Source organism: Heptranchias perlo, chromosome 10 (assembly GCF_035084215.1).
Source record: "Heptranchias perlo isolate sHepPer1 chromosome 10, sHepPer1.hap1, whole genome shotgun sequence".
NCBI lineage: Eukaryota > Metazoa > Chordata > Chondrichthyes > Hexanchiformes > Hexanchidae > Heptranchias > Heptranchias perlo.
In genome coordinates this window covers 15,661,432-15,684,615 of record NC_090334.1, presented here as the reverse complement: position 1 = coordinate 15,684,615, position 23,184 = coordinate 15,661,432, and the positions used below count along the sequence as shown (strand labels likewise).

Below are 23,184 nucleotides of genomic sequence, written 5' to 3'. Positions count from 1 at the left end.
TGTATCTTTCCTGTCTTTCAGATGAGACATTAATCAGAGGCTCGTCTGCCCTCTCAGTTGGGTGTAAGAGATCCCATGGCACCTATTCGAAGAAGAGCAGGGGTGTGCTTGTCAATATTTATCCCTCAACCAACATCACTAAACAGTTTAATTGGTAATTTTTCTCATTGCTGTTGTGGGACCTTGCTGTGCACAAATTGGTTGCCACATTTCCCTACATGACAACAGTGACTGTGCTTCAAAGGTAATTAATTGGCTGTGAAGCACTTTTGAACATCCAGAGGATGTGAAAGGCGCTATATAAATGCAAGTGCTTTCTTTCTAGTATTTATCCAACATGATAAATTAAGAAGCAATCATTGATTGCATCAGTAAATGCCTCCTGGGTCTCCCTTCTCTTATATCTGCCCCTCTTTCATCTACCTTACCATTGAACAACCAATCACTATTACCTTATCTCTTTTTTTTTTATTCGTTCGTGGGATGTGGGCGTCGCTGGCGAGGCCAGCATTTATTGCCCATCCCTAATTGCCCTTGAGAAGGTGGTGGTGAGCCGCCTTCTTGAACCGCTGCAGTCCGTGTGGTGACGGTTCTCCCACAGTGCTGTTAGGAAGGGAGTTCCAGGATTTTGAACCAGCGACAATGAAGGAACGGCGATATATTTCCAAGTCGGGATGGTGTGTGACTTGGAGGGGAACGTGCAGGTGGTGTTGTTCCCATGTGCCTGCTGCTCTTGTCCTTCTAGGTGGTAGAGGTCGCGGGTTTGGGAGGTGCTGTCGAAGAAGCCTTGGCGAGTTGCTGCAGTGCATCCTGTGGATGGTACACACTGCAGCCACTGTGCGCCAGTGGTGAAGGGAGTGAATGTTTAGTGTGGTGGATGGGGTGCCAATCAAGCGGGCTGCTTTATCTTGGATGGTGTCGAGCTTCTTGAGTGTTGTTGGAGCTGCACTCATCCAAGCAAGTGGAGAGTATTCCATCACACTTCTGACTTGTGCCTTGTAGATGGTGGAAAGGCTTTGGGGAGTCAGGAGGTGAGTCACTCGCCGCAGAATACCCAGCCTCTGACCTGCTCTCATAGCCACAGTATTTATATGGCTGGTCCAGTTAAGTTTCTGGTCAATGGTGACCCCCAGGATGTTGATGGTGGGGGATTCGGTGATGGTAAAGTCATTGAATGTCAAGGGGAGGTGGTTAGACTCTCTCTTGTTGGAGATGGTCATTGCCTGGCACTTATCTGGCACGAATGTTACTTGCCACTTATGAGCCCAAGCCTGGATGTTGTCCAGGTCTTGCTGCATGCAGGCTCGGACTGCTTCATTATTTGAGGGGTTGCGAATGGAACTGAACACTGTGCAGTCATCAGCGAACATCCCCATTTCTGACCTTATGATGGAGGGAAGGTCATTGATGAAGCAGCTGAAGATGGTTGGGCCTAGGACACTGCCCTGAGGAACTCCTGCAGCAATGTCCTGGGGCTGAGATGATTGGCCTCCAACAACCACTACCATCTTCCTTTGTGCTAGGTATGACTCCAGCCACTGGAGAGTTTTCCCCCTGATTCCCATTGACTTCAATTTTACTAGGGCTCCTTGGTGCCACACTCGGTCAAATGCTGCCTTGATGTCAAGGGCAGTCACTCTCACCTCACCTCTGGAATTCAGCTCTTTTGTCCATGTTTGGACCAAGGCTGTAATGAGGTCTGGAGCCGAGTGGTCCTGGCGGAACCCAAACTGAGCATCGGTGAGCAGGTTATTGGTGAGTAAGTGCCGCTTGATAGCACTGTTGATGACACCTTCCATCACTTTGCTGATGATTGAGAGTAGACTGATGGGGCGGTAATTGGCCGGATCGGATTTGTCCTGCCATTTGTGGACAGGACATACCTGGGCAATTTTCCACATTGTCGGGTAGATGCCAGTGTTGTAGCTGTACTGGAACAGCTTGGCTAGAGGCGCAGCTAGTTCTGGAGCACAAGTCTTCAGCACTACAGCTGGGATGTTGTCAGGGCCCATAGCCTTTGCTGTATCCAGTGCACTCAGCCGTTTCTTGATATCACGTGGAGTGAATCGAATTGGCTGAAGACTGGCTTCTGTGATGGTGGGGATATCGGGAGGAGGCCGAGATGGATCATCCACTCGGCACTTCTGGCTGAAGATGGTTGCAAACACTTCAGCCTTGTCTTTTGCACTCACGTGCTGGACTCCGCCATCATTGAGGATGGGGATGTTTGCAGAGCCTCCTCCTCCTGTTAGTTGTTTAATTGTCCACCACCATTCACGACTGGATGTGGCAGGACTGCAGAGCTTTGATCTGATTCATTGGTTGTGGAATCGCTTAGCTCTGTCTATAGCATGTTGCTTCTGCTGTTTAGCATGCATGTAGTCCTGAGTTGTAGCTTCACCAGGTTGGCACCTCATTTTTAGGTACGCCTGGTGCTGCTCCTGGCATGCTCCTCATTGAACCAGGGTTGATCCCCTGGCTTGTTGGTAATGGTAGAGTGAGGAATATGCCGGGCCATGAGGTTACAGATTGTGCTGGTATACAATTCTGCTGCTGCTGATGGCCCACAGCGCCTCATGGATGCCCAGTTTTGAGCTGCTAGATCTGTTCTGAATCTATCCCATTTAGCACGGTGGTAGTGCCACACAACACGTTGGATGGTGTCCTCAGTGCGAAGACGGGACTTCATCTCCACGAGGACTGTGCGGTGGTCACTCCTACCAATACTGTCATGGACAGATGCATTTGCGACAGGTAGATTGGTGAGGACGAGGTCAAGTAAGTTTTTCCCTCGTGTTGGTTCGCTCACCACCTGCCGCAGGCCCAGTCTAGCAGCTGTGTCCTTCAGGACTCGGCCAGCAGTGGTGCTACCGAGCCACTCTTGGTGATGGACATTGAAGTCCCCCAGCCAGAGTACATTTTGTGCCCTTGCTACCCTCAGTGCTTCTCAACATGGAGGAGGACTGATTCATCAGCTGAGGGAGGACGGTAGGTGGTAATCAGCAGGAGGTTTCCTTGCCCATGTTTGACCTGATGCCATGAGATTTCATGGGGTCCAGAGTCAATGTTGAGGACTCCCAGGGCCACTCCCTCCTGACTGTATATCACTGTACCGCCACCTCTGGTGGGTCTGTCCTGCCGGTGGGACAGGACATACCCAGGGATGGTGATGGAAGAGTCTGGGACGTTGGCTGAAAGGTATGATTCTGTAAGTATGGCTATGTCAGGCTGTTGCTTGACTAGTCTGTGGGACAGCTCTCCCAATTTTGGCACAAGTCCCCAGATGTTAGTAAGGAGGACCTTGCAGGGTCGACTGGGCTTGGTGTTTTTTTGCCGTTGTCGTGTCCGGTGCCTCGTGGTCTGATGCCGGGTGGTCCGTCCGATTTTATTCTTATTATGACTTTTCGTAGCGAGATTTTACAACTGAGGGGCTTGCTGGGCCATTTCAGAGGGCAATTAAGAATCAACCACATTTCTGTGGGTCTGGAGTCACATATAGCCAGACCGGGTAAGGATGGCAGGTTTCATTCCCTAAAGGACATTAGTGAACCAGATGGGTTTTTACGACAATCCGGTAGTTTCATGGCCATTATTACTGATACTAGTATTTTAATTCCAGGCCTCTGGATTACTAGTCCAGTAACATAACCACTATGCTATCTCTACTGCCTACCTTATGGATTTGGTTCCATAGATCTCCATCCTCCCTCGGTTTGGTGGTCTATAATAGGCCTTGTGTTCTGGGATTTATGCTGAATTCCAGTTGGTGCCAGAGAGTTTGCCCACAAATCCCCCACTCAATTATAGTTCTTATTTTCTCAACACAAATAGTGCTGTGCATCTCCCCTCTAACTATCTACTTAGAATTACATAGAAATTACTGCACAGAAACAGGTCATTTAGCCCAACTGATCAATGCCAGCGTTCATACACCACACGAGCCTCCTCCCACCCTACTTCATCTAAACCTATCAGCATATCCTTCCATTCCTTTTTCCCTCATGTACTTATCTAGATTCCCCTTAAATGTATCTCTGCTATTCGCCTCAACTACTCCATGTGGTAGCAAGTTCCACAAGCCTGTTCAGTCTTTCCTGATAGTTATAACCTTTCAGTTCTGGTATCATCCTTGTAATTCATTTTTTGCATCTTCTCCAATGCATCTATATCCTTTTCGTAATATGGAGACCAGAACTGTTCACAGTACTCCAAGTGTGGTCTAACCAAGGTACTATATAAGTTTAACATAACTTCTCTGCTTTTCAATTCTATTCCTCTAGAAATGAACCCCAGTGCTCTGTTTGCATTTTTTATGGGGTTGTTAACCTACATTACTACTTGTAATGATGTGTGTATCTGTACCCCTAGATCCCTTTGCTCCTCTACCCCATTTAGACTCTTATTATCCAAGCAGTTTGTGGCCTCCTTATTCCTCCTACCAAAATGCACCACCTCACACTTATCTATATGGACATTCATTTGCCATTTACACGCCCATTCTGGCTAAAATCCCGTAGACAGGGATCCTGCTGACCGTGGTCCCTGGGTGGGACCAGCATGCAGTCAGGTGTGCCCTGCACATTGATTTGTGTTTAGTTCACAGAGACATCACTCTTAAACTATATCAGGTCACAGGAAAATTCCTACTTAAGCACAAAGATAAGCAATCTTCTAAAACAAAATGAAACTATTAAGGCACCCATGCAGTGGTTGGGTTACTGGACTAATAATCCAGGGAACGCGAGTTCAAATTCCACCTTGAGAGCTTGGGTTCAATTTTTAAAATTTGGAAATAAAAAGCTGGTATCAGTAAAAGTGACCATGAAGCTGTCGGATTGTCATAAAAACCCAACTGGTTCACTAATATCCTTTAGGGAAGGAAACCTGTCGTCCTTACCCGGTTTGGCCTCTATGTGACTCCAGTCCCACAACCAACATGGTTGACTCTTTACTGCCCCATGAAGTGGCCGAGCAAGCCATTCAGTTGCATCAAACTGCTACAAAGGTGAAGGCCCACCACCACATTCTCAGGGGCAACTGGGGATGGGCAATAAATGCCGGCCTTGCCAGCAATGCCCACATCCTGAGAACATATTCAAAAAAAATGTTGGGACAGGGTGACCTCTGGGATGGAGTGGGAATTCTCATCAAATCCACTGGTCAGTACGGGTTAGGGTTTCATTGAGTTCTAAAGCAAGAGGTGGGGCTGCAATTCAACCCTGCCAAACTGAACCAAAGAGAATGCCATTTTGTTCCGTGCCAGGTATGATGGGCAGACTCCACTGTGCCAGGGCTAATTTGCCATGTGTAGCCCAGGCATTATATTAATTTGGAAGTATTTTGCCGACAGTAACAAATGGAGAATAGTGCCAGCGGGCAAACCCGGGAGAGGCAGCGTCTTCTGTGGTGAAATGCAGGCTGGATGGCAGCACCTAAAATAAGTTTTTAAATGATTGAGACAAAGGTGTCAGCAACTCCTACCAGGCTGCAGTGTGTACCATCCACAGGATGCACTGCAGCAATTCGCCAAGGCTTCTTCAGCAGCACCTCCCAAACCCGCGACCTCTACCACCTAGAAGGACAAGGGCAGCTGGTGTATGGGAACAACACCACCTGCATGTTCCCCTCCAAGTCACACAGCATCCTGACTTGGAAATATATCGTCACTGGGTCAAAATCCTGGAATTCCCTACCTAACAGCACTGTGGGAGAACCTTCACCACACGGACTGCAGCAGTTCAAGAAGGTGGCTCACCACCACCTTCTCAAGGGCAATTAGGGATGGGCAATAACTGCCGGCCTTGCCAGCGACGCCCACATCACGAGAATGAAATTTTAAAAATAAGCTATTTATAAATAAGGAAGTAATGATTTATGGGGTTTTCCTCCACCACATTGTTTATCACCACCACAAACAGATACAGGAATCTAACTGTCGGTCATTACCATGGAGACCAGACAGCTGTGGCTTAGAAGAATGTCCTACCAGAATCACATTAAATCAGAGCAAGACAGCCCAACAGCGTCATGGTCACTTTTACTGATACCGGCTTTTTAAAAACTGAATTCAAAATTCTCAAACTGCCATGGTGGGATTTGAACTCACATTCTCTGGATCACTAGTCTACGTCAAAATGTGGAAATGAGTAAAAATCCATCTTTCTAATAATTCACTCTATTGTGGACTCCACCCAAACTATTCAGTATTCTGAGGAAAGATTTTGCAATGGTTCTACTTGCTCCATGAAAGACAAATTAAGAAAACTCCAGAATCTAACTTACAGCCTGCGTGGTACATCCCAGAGCAGCTACCCTCTTTGGTTCCTTGGCATAACAGTCACATGGTGTCAGCTCACTCCACACACCAATTCATTGTTAATTTTACTCATCCTTACGCTCCTCAATCCCTTTCCTAGTCAGATATATATCCATTCCTGTTTATGAAAGGTCAAAAAAGCCATGATCTGACTGCTAGACCATGAAAGTTGCTGGTTACTTAATCCAGATCTCCATGTTATTGTAGGAACACGAGAGCTGCTCTCACTGCACCTCAGCGTTCGACATCGGTCCAAAGATTTTGCAGAGAATAGCCTTGTACACACCCAGTCTCCAGCTCTTCTTCGAATAATGCCGTAGGATCTTTTGCATCTACCAGAAAGGGCAGACAGGGCCTTGGTTTAATGTCTCATCTGAAACACAGCACCTCTGACAGTGCAGCACTACCTCAAGGACTTGAATTTCTTCGAAAACTATTATTCGTTAAGTGATTTTAAGCCAGTTTTACTCAAGTAATGAAAAGTTCCCTTGCTCCACTGAGTACAAACAATTCTTCAGGTTTCAAAAAAAAACCAAGTCCTAACAGCAACTAGAAATAAGTGTTCAGTTGGACACAGACAACGAACGCCTGAATTACCCAGTGTGTAATAATGTTATCACATGGTCGCTGCTGATTTTAGTACGTTTCTGCTGCCAGGAATGCCACACTGTCACCTTCCACCTCGCAATGCCCCTGAAATACTAAGCCGACCTTTACCAGAGTACCGTGCGTCAATTAAAAAATCAATTGATATCTCTGTAACCTCCTCCAGCCCTACAACCATCCCAGAACTCTGCATTCCTCCAATTCTGGCTTCTTGCACATTCGCCCCACCATTGGGGGCTGTTCCTTCAGCCGTCTAGGCTCTAAGCTCTGGAATTCCCTCTCTAAACCTCTCCGCCTCTCTCTCCTCCTTTAAGACGCTCCTTAAAACCTACCCCTTTGACCAAGCTTTTGTTCACTTGCCCTAATATCTCCTTATGCGGCTCAGTATCAAAGTTTGTCTGATAATCGCTCCTGTGAAGCGCCTTGGGACGTTTTACTACGTTAAAGGCGCTATATAAATGCAAGTTGTTGTTGTGGGTCTCTCACTACATTGGCTGTTGGTGCTAAGAATATTCTATTAAAGGCAAACTGGATGTGGGTTTTAATATCTCCCACTGTCTCATGCCGATATGTCCTCTTAAATGTAAATCTGCTATGATTCGCTATCCTTCACCATGAACATAAAAAAATGACAGGCAGGAGATGACCAACTGGTCCATCAGCCTGCCCCACACTCATGGCCGAAACATCATGACTAGACATTTCCTACAACTCCTATGATAAAATACTTAAAATGCTTCAGGTATTGTAAGTGATGGGTACATTTGGAAATCAGTTCTGATGTATTCTTGAAGGGAACATAGGAACAGGAGTAGGCCATTCAGTCCCTGGAGCCTGTTCCGCCATTCAATTAGATCATGGCTGATCCGTATCTTAACCCCATTTACCCGCCTTGGTTCCGTAATCCTTAATACCCTTACCCAACAAAAATCTATCAATCATAGTTTTGAAATTTTCAATTGACCCCCAGCCTCAACAGCTTTTTGTGGGAGAGAGTTCCAGATTTCCACTATCCTTTATATGAAGAAGTGCTTTCTGACATCACCCCTGAACGGCCCAGCTGTAATTTTGAGATTATGTCGCTTTGTTCTGGACTCTCCCACCAGAGGAAATAGTTTCTCTCTATCTACCCTATCAAATCCTTTAATTATCTTAAACACCGCAATTAGATCACCCCTTAATCTTCTGTATTCAAGGGAATACAAGCCTGGTCTTTTGTATTTATTATGTTTTGGATCAGAATGTTCCGGAAACTGAAAGGGCAGTACATGGTGAAATGGTGATCATTTCGCTGCAAGAAAAGAGAGCCTCCATGCAAAAATGGATGGAAAGCATTGTTTTATTAACAGGAAAAAGCAAATAACTCTAACCTTGTTAACACAGAAAAGTAAAATTAAAAATATTTAGGAACATAGGAATTGCTAGACGACAAAAAGACTAAGGTCCATCTAGTTGGCCTTTTACCATCCTGGTAGTCGCATGATACGATGATAATGGAGTTATTGACTAATCAATCTCTATCAATTAGTCTTCAACTGACCCAGACATGAGGTGAGGAAAACCCCCAGTGGTGGAGAGCTTTTGGGAACCAAAGTCACCTGTTCCTCCCAAACATACTACACTTACCACATGTCATGTCTCAAATTATTTATATAATTGTATCCCCAAAATGTTATTAGTTGTCATTTGAACACTCCTGATATAATAAGTGCTTGAATCTAAAACTGTAGTTAGTGTGTGCAGCCACATCAGTACAATGACCACCACACTGACTATCAGATAACTCAGAGGGGTTCTGACTGCTGCAGCACCAAGGTGATCAACTGAGTCACTGCTGCATCAATCTGCTCATCCAACTCAGCTGTGTTGTATAAAGCAATACAGAGTGTCTCATTGCCCAACTGGCATGAAGCAAGCCTCAGTGTAACATCCATGAGTCCTCCAGGCACTCCCTGTCTGCAGTTGTCCTCTGGGTGTTGCATGGGTGGTTGGGAGAGTTGAGGGCCCAATTCTAGGCCGCATCGGTTGGCCATGATTGACCATCGCGGATCGCTCTTAGCTTAGGGTAATAGTTCAGGGGATGACATATCTTCTTGGCTTTGCTGTGCTAGTGGGGAGTTTTTTTTAAAATTCCATCCACTCCTCCTCTTTGGGGTTTTCTCTGTCCTCTTCCTCCTCAGAAACTGAGATGAGTTCCTCCCTGCAAAAGGCACTAGAGGCTTGGGATGTCAGCAAATCATCTGGGAAGGAGCAAACACAGGATTGATGGTCTTCCACCTTGTAACGAGTCATCACTTCTCTTATAGTCAGATATCTTCATTTTATTTGAAGCTCTGTTGTCCATTAGAATGTTTAGACCACGGATACATAGGAACAATATTAGAATTGTACATCTCCTGTCGTCTTACTCACAGGTCCAAGGCTGAGGCTGGGTCGTGGTCACTTCCTGTGACAAACCTTGCTCCCACCTGGCCTGTCCGTGTGTCCAACCTGTTGTCCCTGTTTTTCCTCACTGCACATGTATACATGACATTCTGGCTGCAGATGCTGGGCTCTATGTTAGCTCCCGCTGACTCACTTCCCCCAGTGAAACAGCTGGAGGTTGGATCCAGACTGCTCCTACCCCCTCCACAGCCTGTCCTCTTTCAGCTGTTCATATGGTCTGGTCCATACAATACACTTGCCACCCCTCCCCACTTCCTGGCAGGAAAGGTGACTGGATATAGTATAAAGAAGGTGCAGATATTAATATTAAATAAAAACTACCAGACTTTCTGTGGCTTTGCTAGAGGGCAAGCTTGATGATGTGCTGTTTTACGTTGAAAGGGGCATTATTCTGCTGCTAATGTGTGGCTTATTTACCTTGGTGTGTCCCTCAAGCACACGAGGTTTAATTGTAACTAGGACCATCTTCGGGTCTGTTAGAAGTTAATTACTGTTGACGAGGGACGTTTGGAGATTGGCAGGTGCTTGTAAATTTCTGGCTCCAGGGTGGAAAAAAACAGCATAAAGTGACTGTGTTTCTTTCACTTTTTTGTCATACTTTTGACACTATAAAACATGGCCCTCGATAGTAACACCCTGACGACGGGCGGAGGAGGTTAAACCCTAGAAAATGGGGAACGTATCCCTAACCTGCCGCGTATGTGCCCGTTGCCGTCTTTACGGCAGCAGGCTTACAAGCACTTGCGAGTTTACCAACTTGGAGAGCCAGGATACTTCATCATCATATTTATATCAGGCACCCACATGCAATTAGGAACATAGGAACAGGAGTAGGCCATTCAGCCCCTCGAGCCTGTTCGGCATTCAATAAAATCATGGCTGATCTGTATCCTAACTCCATTTACCTGCCTTGGGTCCATATCCCTTAACACCTTGACTAGCAAAAATCTATCCATCTCAGATTTGAAATTATTAATTGAGCTAGCATCTACTGCTTTTTGTGGGAGAGTGTTCCACACTTCTATCCCCTTTGTGTGAAGAAGTGTTTCCTAACTTCTCTCCTGATTGGCCTGGCTCTGATTTTAAGGTTATGTCCCCTTGTCCTGGACACTCCCACCAGCGGAAAAAGTTTCTATCGGCCTTATCAATTCCTTTCAAAATCCTAAAAACCTCTATCAAATCACCCATTAGCCTTCCATATTCCAGGGAATACACGCCTAGTTTATGTAATCGCTCCTCATAATTTAACCCTTGGAGCCCTGGTAATATTCTAGTGAATCTGCACTGCATTCCTTCTAAGCCCACAAATGTACACAGTACTCCAGATGCGGTTTAATAAGGGCTTTGTGTAGCTGTAGCAAATCATCCCCCCCCCCTTTATATTCTAGCCCTCTAGATATAAAGGCTAGCATCCTATTAGCCTTTTTGATTAATTTTTGTACCTGACCACTACATTTTAGTGATCTGTGTACATAGACCCCTAAATCTCTTTGGACCTCCACTGTTCCTAGCTTTCCACCATTTAAAAAATACACAGATCTATCCTTTTTTGGTCCAGAACGGATAATCTCACACTTACCTGTGTTGAAATCCATCTGCCACAGTTTTGCCCACTCACTTAATCTATCAATGTCTCTGTAATTTTATGCTCCCATCTACACTACTTACTATGCCACCTATCTTTGTCATTGGCAAACTGGATATATGGCTCTCTTTTGTGTTATCTAAGTCATTAATAAATATAGCGAATAGTTGAGGCCCCAGTACAGATCCTTGTGGAACACCATTAGTCACTGCCTTCCAATTCAAATACATACCCATTATCCCTACACTCTGTCTACCAATCTCCTAACCAGGTCAATAATTTGCCTTCAATTCCATGAGCTTTAATTTTAGCTAACAGTCTCTTATGTGGAACCTTATCAAATGCCTTCTGGAAGTCCATATAAACTACATCCATAGACAGTCCCCTGTCTCCTGCTTCTTCAAAAAGTTCAATTAAGTTTGTTGGACATGACCGACCCGTGATAAATCCAGGTTGATTCTCTCTGATGAGCTCAAATTTCTATAAGTGCTCAGTCACCCCATCTTCAATTATAGATTCCAATAACTTCCCCACAACAGATATTAGACTAACAGGTCTATAATTTCCTGGTTTTTCCTTTCTCACCTTTCTTAAATAGAGCCCTGATTTAAATTTAACTGCTGCCGGCCAGGTTTCCCAGGGCTCGGGAAACCCGGCAGCAAAGGGGAGGTGGGACCTGCCGGCACCAGAGGGTAAGTGCCTTTTACAGCACTCCTTGTGGACCAGGGGGAGCAGGAGTGATCCCCCACCGGCCCCTCAAGGAAACCTGCAGCCTCCCTTCTGCTGATCGTGGCTTCTCTCTAGCCCCTGTCGCGATCAGCAACTTCACCCCACCCCCCCCAACACCCAATTTGTAGCCTGCCCCCCCCGATCAGCTGACCTGCCTCCGACCCCCAATTCGTATCCAGCCCCGCGATCGGCAACCCTCCAACCCCCTATTTGCAACCTGCTGCGTAATTGGTGTTGCATTAAATTCGGCAGGACCTCCGCGACCCGCAATTATCGGGGCCGTGACATTTGAGTGTGATGGAAGCATGCTAGACACAGGATTCTCATAGATATATAGGTAGTAAATACACTGTTTATCAATAAATATATTGAGGTTGAGGCCAGTTTTTGGGTCTGGGGAAGGGGTTAAATTGGGATGATAGGTCTGAATAGAGGTTTCAGGCCATGCTGAGGCTTAGAGTGGAGCAGAGCCACAGATCAAGACCTGATGTTATTTAACAAGAACAATTTGTACTTATATAGCACCTGTATGGTGATAAAATGTCCCAAAACACTTCACAGGAGCGTAATCAGACAAAAATGGACACCAAGCTAAAGAAGGAGACAGTAGGACAGATGACCAAAAGCTTGGACAAAGAGGTGGGTTTTAAGGAGTGTCTTAAAGAGGAGAGAGGGGAGAAGAGGTTTAGGGAAGGAATTCCAGAGCTTAGGGCCTATATGGCTGAAGGCACGGCCACCAATAGTGGGGCGAAGGAAATTGGGGATGCGCAAGAGATAGACAGATTTAAAGATAAAACTTGTGGATACTCAGGAAAAGATACACTAACCATAAGCCATCTATACAGATAAATCACTGAACATGCGGAACAACGCTGTAGTTTCAATAAAAAGTGCACTCTCCACTACAGGATACTCTTCACTACTGGACATGGAACAGGTTTAAAAGTCCTTTAACTGTATGATCGCTGATAATATCTGTGTAATAATAGGTTGGTTAAGACGTGCAGTGCTGGTGATTATTAATAAACTGGGCCGCTTCGGTTTTCAGGGATGCGATACCCTCTGAGTTCAGGATCCCTGCCTTGACCAGTATGTTGAGATATTGCTGACAGTGTCACTTCCTGTGTGGCACAGCAAGCAGGAAATGGTTAATATACTGCCACTAATTCAGAGGTATGGCCTAGCCAAGACTGGGCAGGGGCATTCGACCATCTCCTTTCATTACTCCACACCTCCCACATTGGCATCGAGTACGTGGGCACTGCAGCTTAGCCGCATGCAGCTCATTAGATGCCAATTGGTTATCCTTGACCTAAACTGGCAGTTACCGCATGGGCAAATTATTAGAGGGCTGCTGGCCTCCTTGGGTCAGCACATCGAGGTGCAAGAGTATTTGGGGGAAAATTCTCACCTTACCTTAACTTTCAAAAGGGGAATTGGACAAATAATTGAAGGGAAAAAGTTTACAGGGCAATGGGGAAAGAGCAGCAAATGGGATAGCTCGTTCAAAGAGCCGGCACAGGCATGATGGGCCGAACGGCCTCTTCCTGCACTGTGCCCACAATGATACAAGCCAGCTAGTAAGACTAATCAGGTTGGGAACCGTCACGGTGGCTGCCTAGAATGTGATTAGTTTTGTCAAGGTTGCAGCCTTGGCTCAGTTGGTAGCACCCTTGTCTCTTAGTCAGAAGGTTGTGCGGTGAAGCCCCCTCCCCTGGTCCAGATACATGAGCCTATGACCTAGGCTGACACTTCAGTTTTACACTGTCAGAGGTGCTGTCTTTCAGATGAGATGTTGAACCATCTTCCCCCTGAGCAGGATATATCTCTTGGTGTTTGTGGGATCTTGCTGTGCACAAATTGGCTGCCGTGTTTCCTACATTACAACAGTGACTACATCTCAAAAGTACTTAATTGGCTGTGAAGTGCTTTGGGACGTCCTGAGGTCGTGAAAGGCAATGTATAAATGCAAGTTCTTTCTTTTAAAAGATCACAGTGTTATTTGAAGAAAAGCAGGGGGATTTCTTCAAATGTCTTGGCTAACATTTATCCTTCAACCAATGGGGCTCATTTTAACTTTGGCAATAATGTACAACGGATGATTTCGGATCCACCATTCGTTTTACTCCTCTCCCAATTTTCATTTCTTAATTTTATCAATATGTCCCTTATATTGCACCTTATCAAATGCTTTTGAAAATCCATGCGCACAAAATCGACTCCATTTCTTTTATCAACGCACTCTGATATTTCCTCAAAATAACCTCTGTTAAGTTTATCAGATACGACTTGCCTTTTACAAATCCATGCTGGCTATCCTTAGTTAACCCATGTCTTTTCTAAGTGAGAGGTATTAGTTTTATACATTGCATGCCTCCTAGAAGCTTAACCACTACAAATGTTAGGCTGATTGGTCTATAGTTACCGGGTATATCCTTTCTTCCCCTTTTGAAAGGAGGTCTTACATTGGCAACAGTCCAGTCCCCAGACATGTTGCAAACACTACAATCACACCAACACAAAAGTAACTTTTGTTAGCTGTCAGCTGTGGCTCAGTTGGTAGCACTCTCTCCTCCGAAGTCAGAAGGTTGTAGGTTCAAGTTCCCACTCCTTGAGACTTAAGCACAAAATTTAGGCTGATATTTCAATGCAGTGCTGAGGGGGAGGTGTAGTCTTTCAGATGAGACATTAAACTGAGGAATGTCTGCTCTCTCAGGTGGATGTAAAAGATGCCATGGCACTATTTGAAGAAGAGCAGGGAGAGGGAGTCCTGGTCAATATTTATCCCTCAACCAACATTACTAAAACAGATTATCTGCTCATTGCTGTTTGTGGGACCTTGCTGTGTGCAAATTGGCTGCCCGTTTTGTACATTACAACAGCGACACTTCAAAAGTATTTAATTGTCTATAAAGCACTGTGGGACATCCTGAGGTTGTAAAAGGTGATATATAAATGCAAGTTCTTTATTAGATAAATGCTGTAGAGTAGAATATTGTCAACCATATCAAATTAAGCAACAATGAACATCGCTAAGATCTGTCTGCATTGAATGCTTGGCGCTGTATATGAATTGGAAATTAACTTACCAGAATCAGAGAGGTCGCATGGATGGTCTTCTCCTCTCTCGGGGTGTAATCAATGGGCAGCACACTCCTTCCATAAACATTAGAGTTCTGTAAGGCAGCACAGCTTCATCCTTCGCCAAATTTACCCCTGGTTTTCATTGCCTCTTTGAGTCCTGCCGTCCATTTAGGTCATTCAACCTCTCGCACTCCTCTGTATCTCTGGTGACATGACATACTTTAACAATTTTTTTCCATTTCAGTCCAGCCATTACAATGTGTGTAGCTGGAGACCCTCATAATGTCCTCCAGTCTTTTATCCCAAAGTTCTTTTTCCAAAACATTCATACCCTGAAGCTTGGCTTGGCGGCGTGTTCTGGTTTCCATGCCAGTTTTCAGAATGTACCGTTGGCAGAAATGAAGACAGAATCATCCGCGAAGCTCCAGGATCTCATTTTTTGGTTCTTTGGCCTTTAAATTGGAACGATTATGAACGTAGGAATTGCTAGACGTAAAAAGACCAAGGTCCATCTAGTTGACCTTCGCATGATACAACAATAATGGAGTTGTTGATTAATCAAGGCTATCAAACTCTATCAATTAGTCTACAACAGACCCAGACATGAGATGAGAAAAAACCCCAGTGGTGGAGAGCTTTCGGAACCATAGGTCCAAAGTCACCTGTTCCTCCCAAGCCTGTTACACTTGCCACATGTCATGTCTTAAATTACTCATATATCGTATCCCCAAAATTTCATCCAATTCACGATTAGGCTCTTTAACTTAATGCTATCAGGTTACTAGTTTGCAGTGATACAGATCATGCCATATTGATGCATCAGTGATGACATTATATTTACCATCATAAGCACCACACAAGGTGACCCTCTCCTCCCTGCTATACACACACACTCAATTCATCATTCTCTATCAAATGGGCTAGTCAGAAGTATTAATCAACAGGTACAAGTTAAAATTTGCTATGGAGCCTCTTGACTCTAAGGTAGAAGGTTGTGGGTTCAGAATCCCATGCCAGTGACTCAAGCACAGAATACTCTATAGCATCACTGATGGAGTGCTGCACTGTTGGAGGGGCTGTCTTCCAGCCTGAGGCTCTGTCTACCCTCTCTGGTGAATGTAAAAGATCCTATGGTACTATTTCAAAGAGGAGGTATCACTAATAACAGGTGATCTGGTCATTTATCTCATTGCTGTTTGTGGGACCTTGCAGTGCACAAATTGGCTGCAGCGTTTCCCTATATTACAATCGTACATCATTGGCTTTAAAGTGCTTTGGGACACCTTGAGGTTGCGAAAGGCACCATATAAATGCAAGTTCTTTCTTTCCTTTCACCGCTGACTGCAATATGAGCTGAATTGCATATGTTTATCACAGCTTCTGACTATCCTTTATCTCCAGTCTTCTCCTTATGCCAAAATAAATGACGCCTTAAGGTCCGCCATAAACACTCACTCTCTAATTACTCAGTTTTGACACAATGCGCTCATTCTTGTGTTTGCATGTTCCAGAATGCCGCACTACCTAGAGGTTTTTGGACAAACCCATGTACTGTGTACATTTACATGCACCTACACCCACTCTACCGAACTGAGCACACAGGGCACAGTTGTATTACAGGTACCGGCTCAAGTCCGGTACCTGCTTAAAGTGAACTGGGGCTAGCGGACCCCCGTTGCACAGCTGGCTCTGCATCGCTCTGTCTATGCATGCAAGCACGGGGTTCAATTTACCAGCAACCAAAGGTCAATTACTTTTTAAAGTGAACAAAGGGCCAAAATGGCCAGTCGTCTCTTTGCTAAGATTAGAACAGTGTCATCCAACACAAATCTCTGACTGGCCACGGCTGTTGCTACAGAGACGCCATTTTAGCCACACGCACCAATTTTCCTAGAAAACTCCTGACATACATTACAGGTAAATGTACTTCACATGTGTGTATTTACTTAACATCTGCCACCATTCAGTAATCAAGGGAGTAAAGCAGCCACAGTGATCAAGAAACACTCCTACACTCTGCTTTTCCTCTTATCATTTTACCAACAAACACACAAAAAGGTTAAAGTTCACAGGCATGCACCATACCAATATGAGTGTTGAGATCACATGTCCAACGACAATGTCTAGTACTCATTGTTTATTTATTAATCAGAAATGCAATTAACCACATCTGGATTCCCAATTCACCACATGTGGCTGGTGGCTGACGTATTGGGACAACAGAGAGATTAAAAGCGAGATTTAAAAAGGTCCCAGATAGTCATCTGAAGAGCAGAGAGCCTTTTCTGCAGATATACCGCAGCCTGGAGTGAGGCAGAGGTGATGTATTCGTGGTGGTTTCACTAATGCTGGGCTTAAACTTTGATCTGGATCGCTCTGCACATTCAACAAAGCCCCAAATCACATTGCATTCATGCAACAGAAAACTGCTACGGATAACCGCGTTTATCAAATGCATGGCTATCTGATAGTGTAACTCATTCACCGAGATCAACATAAATCATTTAGCTCGGGGAGATGTCTGCTTGTCGAGATGCTGGCGAGAAAGGATTGCTAATTTACTAACAATAAAAATCAATGCACTGCACCGCTAGTGACAGATTCAGTCATATTAAATTGCAATTCATTAAAGACGATTGTTCTCTATTCTTTCTCTGCTTGAGAAATGAGCCAAGTACACCTCCTGCATGCAAATCCTCCGCATGCTTTATATCCCGGGGGAGGACAAGATTAGCAGCAAAAAAAAATTTTGTAAAACTTGGATGTTAATATGACCAAGTCTTTCTTGCACAGTTTAGGGGTAAAATACGAAACAGCGTGTTTGCTTGTGTGTGTGTATATATATATATAAAATATTTGAGAGTAGCTTTAAGCTGCTTTTCCAGGTACAAACTCCCTTACCTGGTCTGCACTAGAAACCAGTTCCAAAATGCACAGCATCATCCAGCCAGAAACTCCAAGAATCATCCTGAAACTGACAAAAAAAAAGCAATCCAGACAGTCTCGACGCCACTGAATTCACCCCCAATTTATGTAGGATGCTTCTTAAAAAAACGTGTTTTTTTTGGTTTTGTTGTTCCTTTGAAATGTTCTTCTTCCAAACTCCGGGTCGAAGTTCTGAGATGGTCCGTTCCGGGATATTTATCGTCTGTGTGTGTGTGTGCGGGTTTTTTTTTTGCAAATCCCATGAATTAGATGCTGTGAGATTGATTGACAGTTGGAAGGGGCTTTTTGTGTGTGTGTGTGTTGGGAGTAGATGGGGGTGTGGTGCGAGAAGGAAGGAGTTGGGTAGGGATTTGGAAGTTGAGATTTTGGCTGTCATTTTGAGCAGGGAATCTATGCCTGTGAAATGGGAGTGATGCCAAATCGCCCTAGGAATCCTTGCCTGAAGTTACGAGTTTCCATCTATTTACACTGTCACGCTTTGATGGCTGTTCCCAGTAAATAAAGTGCGGCCATTCCTCCTCTTAAAGATTCAACACCCTGTCCTGAACATAAAAATATATACTTTTTAAAATCTAAGGCATGAACTGTTTCTGTTATAGGCCATTCGCTGCGAGGATAAATCTTGTGGGAAAGAAAATACATATTTGAAAGATTTTTAAAAAAATAAAAGGCTGTACATATCCACAACCGATATTATCCTTTTAAATGCCTAGGTCCAGACTGATGGCATTAAAGTCGCTCTCTCTCTCTCTCTTTGTTGACTGTAAGTGTCATTCGTGGCTCAGTGCGTAGCACTCTCGCCTCTGAATGAGAAGGTCATGAGTTCATTGTCCCCACTCCTGAGACTTGAGCACATAATCCAGGTTGACACTCCCAGTGCAGTACTGAGGCAGATCCGCACCGTCGGAGGTGCCAGCTTTTGGATGAGATGTTAAACCGAGGTCCCGTCTGCCCTCTCAGTTGTGCGTAAAAGATTCCACGGCACTATTTTGAAGAAGAGCAATAGAGATGTCCCCGGTGTCCTGTCCAATATTTATCCCTCAACCAACATTACAAAAACAGAAGATCTGGTCATTATCTTATTGTTTATGGGATCTTGCTGTGCGCAAACTGGCTGCAGTGTTTCCTACATTAGCACAGTGACTACACTTCAAAAGTACTTTGTTGGCTGCAAAGCACTTTGGGACATCCTGAGGTTGTGAAAGTTGCTATAGAAATGCACGTCTTTCTTTTCATCTCACTGCTGGTAGACATCTCCTTACGAAGGCTCGCTCTTCTGTCTGAGGTTAGAATAATGGGCCTGTGCAAGGTCTTTGAATCCCTTGGAGCTGCTAAGACCCCAAAGTCTTCATAGCAGCAGTGGATGAGATCACAAGGGATGCTCCTACTGTGCCTATGTCCTGTGTAACTACAGTCCCCATTTCAGACACCACTGGTGTTATGTCCTCAACGGCAAAGTGCATGCAGATAACTGATCCTCTATTACATCACTCAACAAAAACAACAACTTGCATTAGTATAGCGCCTTTAATGTAGTAAACTGTCCCAAGGCGCTTCACAGGAGCATAAACAGACTAAATTTGACACCGAGCCACATAAGGAGATTATTAGAACAGATGACCAAAGCTTGGTCAAAGAGGTAGGTTTTATGGAGCACCTTAAAGGAGGTGAGAGAGAGGCGGAGAGGATCAGAGAGGGAATTCCAGTGTTTATGGCATAGTCGGCTGATGGCACGTCTGCCATTAGTGGAGCGATGAAAATCAGGGATGCACAAGAGGCCAGAATTTAAATCTATAAGATAAGAATGTGGGAAGCCTAAAAGGCATTCAGATTATGTAGTTTGCAAGTTATTTTCTTCTGGCCTCAACACCAAGACCCTTCCTGGAATAGCAGAATGTCCATCCAAGTACATGTTGCATTCGTGGGGATGAGGCTCATGTAGTGATATCACTATTTCAGGGAGTTTAAAGTGGCTGTTTTACTGTATTCTATGGAATATCTAATAGACCAATCCCTTCCCATGCATCGCAATTAAATAGAATTCCAATAGACCAATCCCTTCCCATTTATCCCAATTAAACAGAATTCCAATAGACCAATCCCTTCCCATTTATCCCAATTAAACAGAATTCCAATAGACCAATCCCTTCCCATTTATCCCAATTAACTAGAATTCCAATAGACCAATCACTTCTCATTCATCCCAATTAAATAGAATTCCAATAGACCAATCCCTTCCCATTTATCCCAATTAACTAGAATTCCAATAGACCAATCACTTCCCACTTATCCCAATTAAATAGAATTCCAATAGGCCAATCACTTCCCATCCATCCCAATTAAATAGAAATCCAATAGACCAATCACTTCCCACTTATCCCAATTAAATAGAATTCCAATAGACCAATCCCTTCCCATCCATCCCAATTAAATAGAATTCCAATAGGCCAATCACTTCCCATTCATCCCAATTAACTAGAATTCCAATAGACCAATCCCTTCCCATTCATCCCAGTTAAATAGAATTCCAATAGACCAATCCCTTCCCATTCAACCCAATTAAATAGAATTCCAATAGACCAATCCCTTCCCATTTATCCCAATTAAATAGAATTCCAATAGACCAATCCCTTCCCATCCATCCCAATTAAATAGAATTCCAATAGACCAATCCCTTCCCATTCATCCCAATTAAATAGAATTCCAATAGACCAATCCCTTCCCATTTATCCCAATTAAATAGAATTCCAATACGCCAATCCCTTCCCATTTATCCCAATTAAATAGAATTCCAATAGACCAATCCCTTCCCATTTATCTCAATTAAATAGAATTCCAATAGACCAATCCCTTCCCATTCATCGCAATTAAATAGAATTTCAATAGACCAATCCCTTCCCATTTATCTCAATTAAATAGAATTCCAATAGACCTATCCCTTCCCATTCATCCCAATTAAATAGAATTCCAATAGACCAATCCCTTCCCAGTCATCGTAATTAAATAGAATTCCAATGGACCAATCACTTCCCATTCATCCCAATTAAATAGAATTCCAATAGACCAATCCCTTCTCATTCATCCCAATTAAATAGAATTCCAATAGACCAATCCCTTCTCATTCATCCCAATTAAATAGAATTCCAATAGACCAATCACTTCCCATTCATCCCAATTAAATAGAATTCCAATAGACCAATCCCTTCCCATTCATCCCAATTAAATAGAATTCCAATAGACCAATCCCTTCCCATTCATCCCAATTAAATAGAATTCCAATAGACCAATCACTTCCCAGTGATCTCAATTAAATAGAATTCCAATAGACCAATCCCTTCCCATTCATCCCAATTAAATAGAATTCCAATAGACCTATCCCTTCCCATTAATCGTAATTGAATAGAATTCCAATAGACCTATCCCTTCCCATTAATCGTAATTGAATAGAATTCCAATAGGCCAATCCCTTTCCATTCATCGTAATTAAATAGAACATCAACAGTCAGTCCACAGCTGAATGTCATTTTGAGACAGAAAGCTAATAACTTTGATCTGAAATCGTTGTTTTTGTTCAGCGGTTTCTGGTGTTTTTGTTTGGACTAAGTGATCAAACGAGTTTCAGTACGAAGGTGTGCCAGTGTAATGCTTTTATCCTGAGTTTAAAGAAAGTGTGATCCAAACATAACATTTTTTCACAAACTATTTGTGTATATCAGGATTCAAAAGGAGCCCAGGCATTTCCATCAACGCCTCTGGGCTAACTCCCATCTGCAGGAAGCTCATTGATTGGAAGATGCTGTCACAGACACAAGAAGATGATCAGAACATTCACATTGATATTGAAGTGAGCTGATCTCTACCAGGCTGGGATCACAATGATAATAATGAGCTAAACTGTACCAGGCTGGGATCACAATGATAATAATGAGCTAAACTGTACCACGCTGGAATCACAATGAAGTGAGCTGAGCTGCAGCGGGGACAAGACCGTCATCCCACCTGCTAGTGGACTGCTCCTTCGTGCAGATGGTGTGGAAAGAGATGCGTTGGTATCTGTCCCAGTTCATCGGTAACACAGGATGCTGTGCTCTACGGGCTGTTCCCTGGGACGCAAACTGAGACATATCACCTACAGCTAGAAGACCATCAACTTGGTGAAGGAGGCCCTTTGGTCCGCCCAAAACCTGCTGGTCTTCCAGCTGAAGGAGCTGTCCACGACCGAGTGTTGCCGACTGACACACTCCAAGGTCAAGAAGTACACGCTGCAGGACACACTGAAGCGAGGTGTGACCCCACGCAAAGACTCTATGGGGAAAGGTTACCGTGTAAGGCCATCCTGCCTTGTATGATACAGCATGAATCATTAGAAATACTGTGTTTGAATTGTAATATTGAGATCACTTTGTGTGTACGATCTGTAGTGTTTTGGTTTGAATTGTACTGGGTTGGAATTGTGATACTTACATTGAACTGTGTGTATGTTTAGATTCTATGAAATAAAGTATATTTTGAAATTTAAAACAAGATAATGATGTGAGTTGAGCTGAGCTGAGATGTACTGGCCTGGATTCACATTGATAATGAAGTGTGCCGAACCGTACTGGCCTGGATTCACATTGATAATGAAGTGTGCCGAACTGTACTGGCCTGGATTCACATTGATAATGAAGTGTGCCGAACTGTACTGGCCTGGGTTCACATTGATAATGAAGTGTGCTGAACTGTACTGGCCTGGGTTCACATTGATAATGAAATGTGCCGAACTGTACTGGCCTGGGTTCACATTGATGATGAAGTGTGCTGAACTGTACTGGCCTGGGTTCACATTGATAATGAAGTGTGCTGAACTGTACTGGCCTGGGTTCACATTGATAATGAAGTGTGCTGAACTGTACTGGCCTGGGTTCACATTGATAATGAAGTGTGCTGAACTGTACTGGCCTGGGTTCACATTGATAATGAAGTGTACTGAACTGTACTGGCCTGGGTTCACATTGATGATGAAGTGTGCCGAACTGTACTGGCCTGGGTTCACATTGATAATGAAGTGTGCTGAACTGTACTGGCCCGGGTTCACATTGATAATGAAGTGTGCTGAACTGTACTGGCCTGGGTTCACATTGATAATGAAGTGTGCTGAACCGTACTGGCCTGGGTTCACATTGATAATGAAGTGTGCTGAACTGTACCGGCCCGGGTTCACATTGATAATGAAGTGTGCTGAACTGTACTGGCCCGGGTTCACATTGATAATGAAGTGTGCTGAACTGTACTGGCCTGGGTTCACATTGATAATGAAGTGTGCTGAACTGTACCGGCCTGGGTTCACATTGATAATGAAGTGTGCTGAACCGTACTGGCCTGGGTTCACATTGATAATGAAGTGTGCTGAACCGTACTGGCCTGGGTTCACATTGATAATGAAGTGGGCTGAACTGTACTGGCCTGGGTTCACACTGATAATGAAGTGTGC

At 44.2% G+C, this 23,184-nt stretch overlaps 1 protein-coding gene across 1 annotated transcript in view; it reads right to left on the bottom strand.

Annotated features, from left to right (window-relative positions):
- The window catches only part of LOC137326100 (fibulin-7-like), a 51,287-nt gene extending 33,555 nt beyond the window's left edge, over window positions 1-17,732 (bottom strand). The window contains exon 1 of the mRNA XM_067990974.1: window positions 17,667-17,732. Within this exon, the coding sequence (XP_067847075.1) occupies window positions 17,667-17,732 (66 nt within the window). The remainder of the gene's footprint in view (window positions 1-17,666) is intronic.
- Window positions 17,733-23,184: the final 5,452 nt, after the last annotated feature.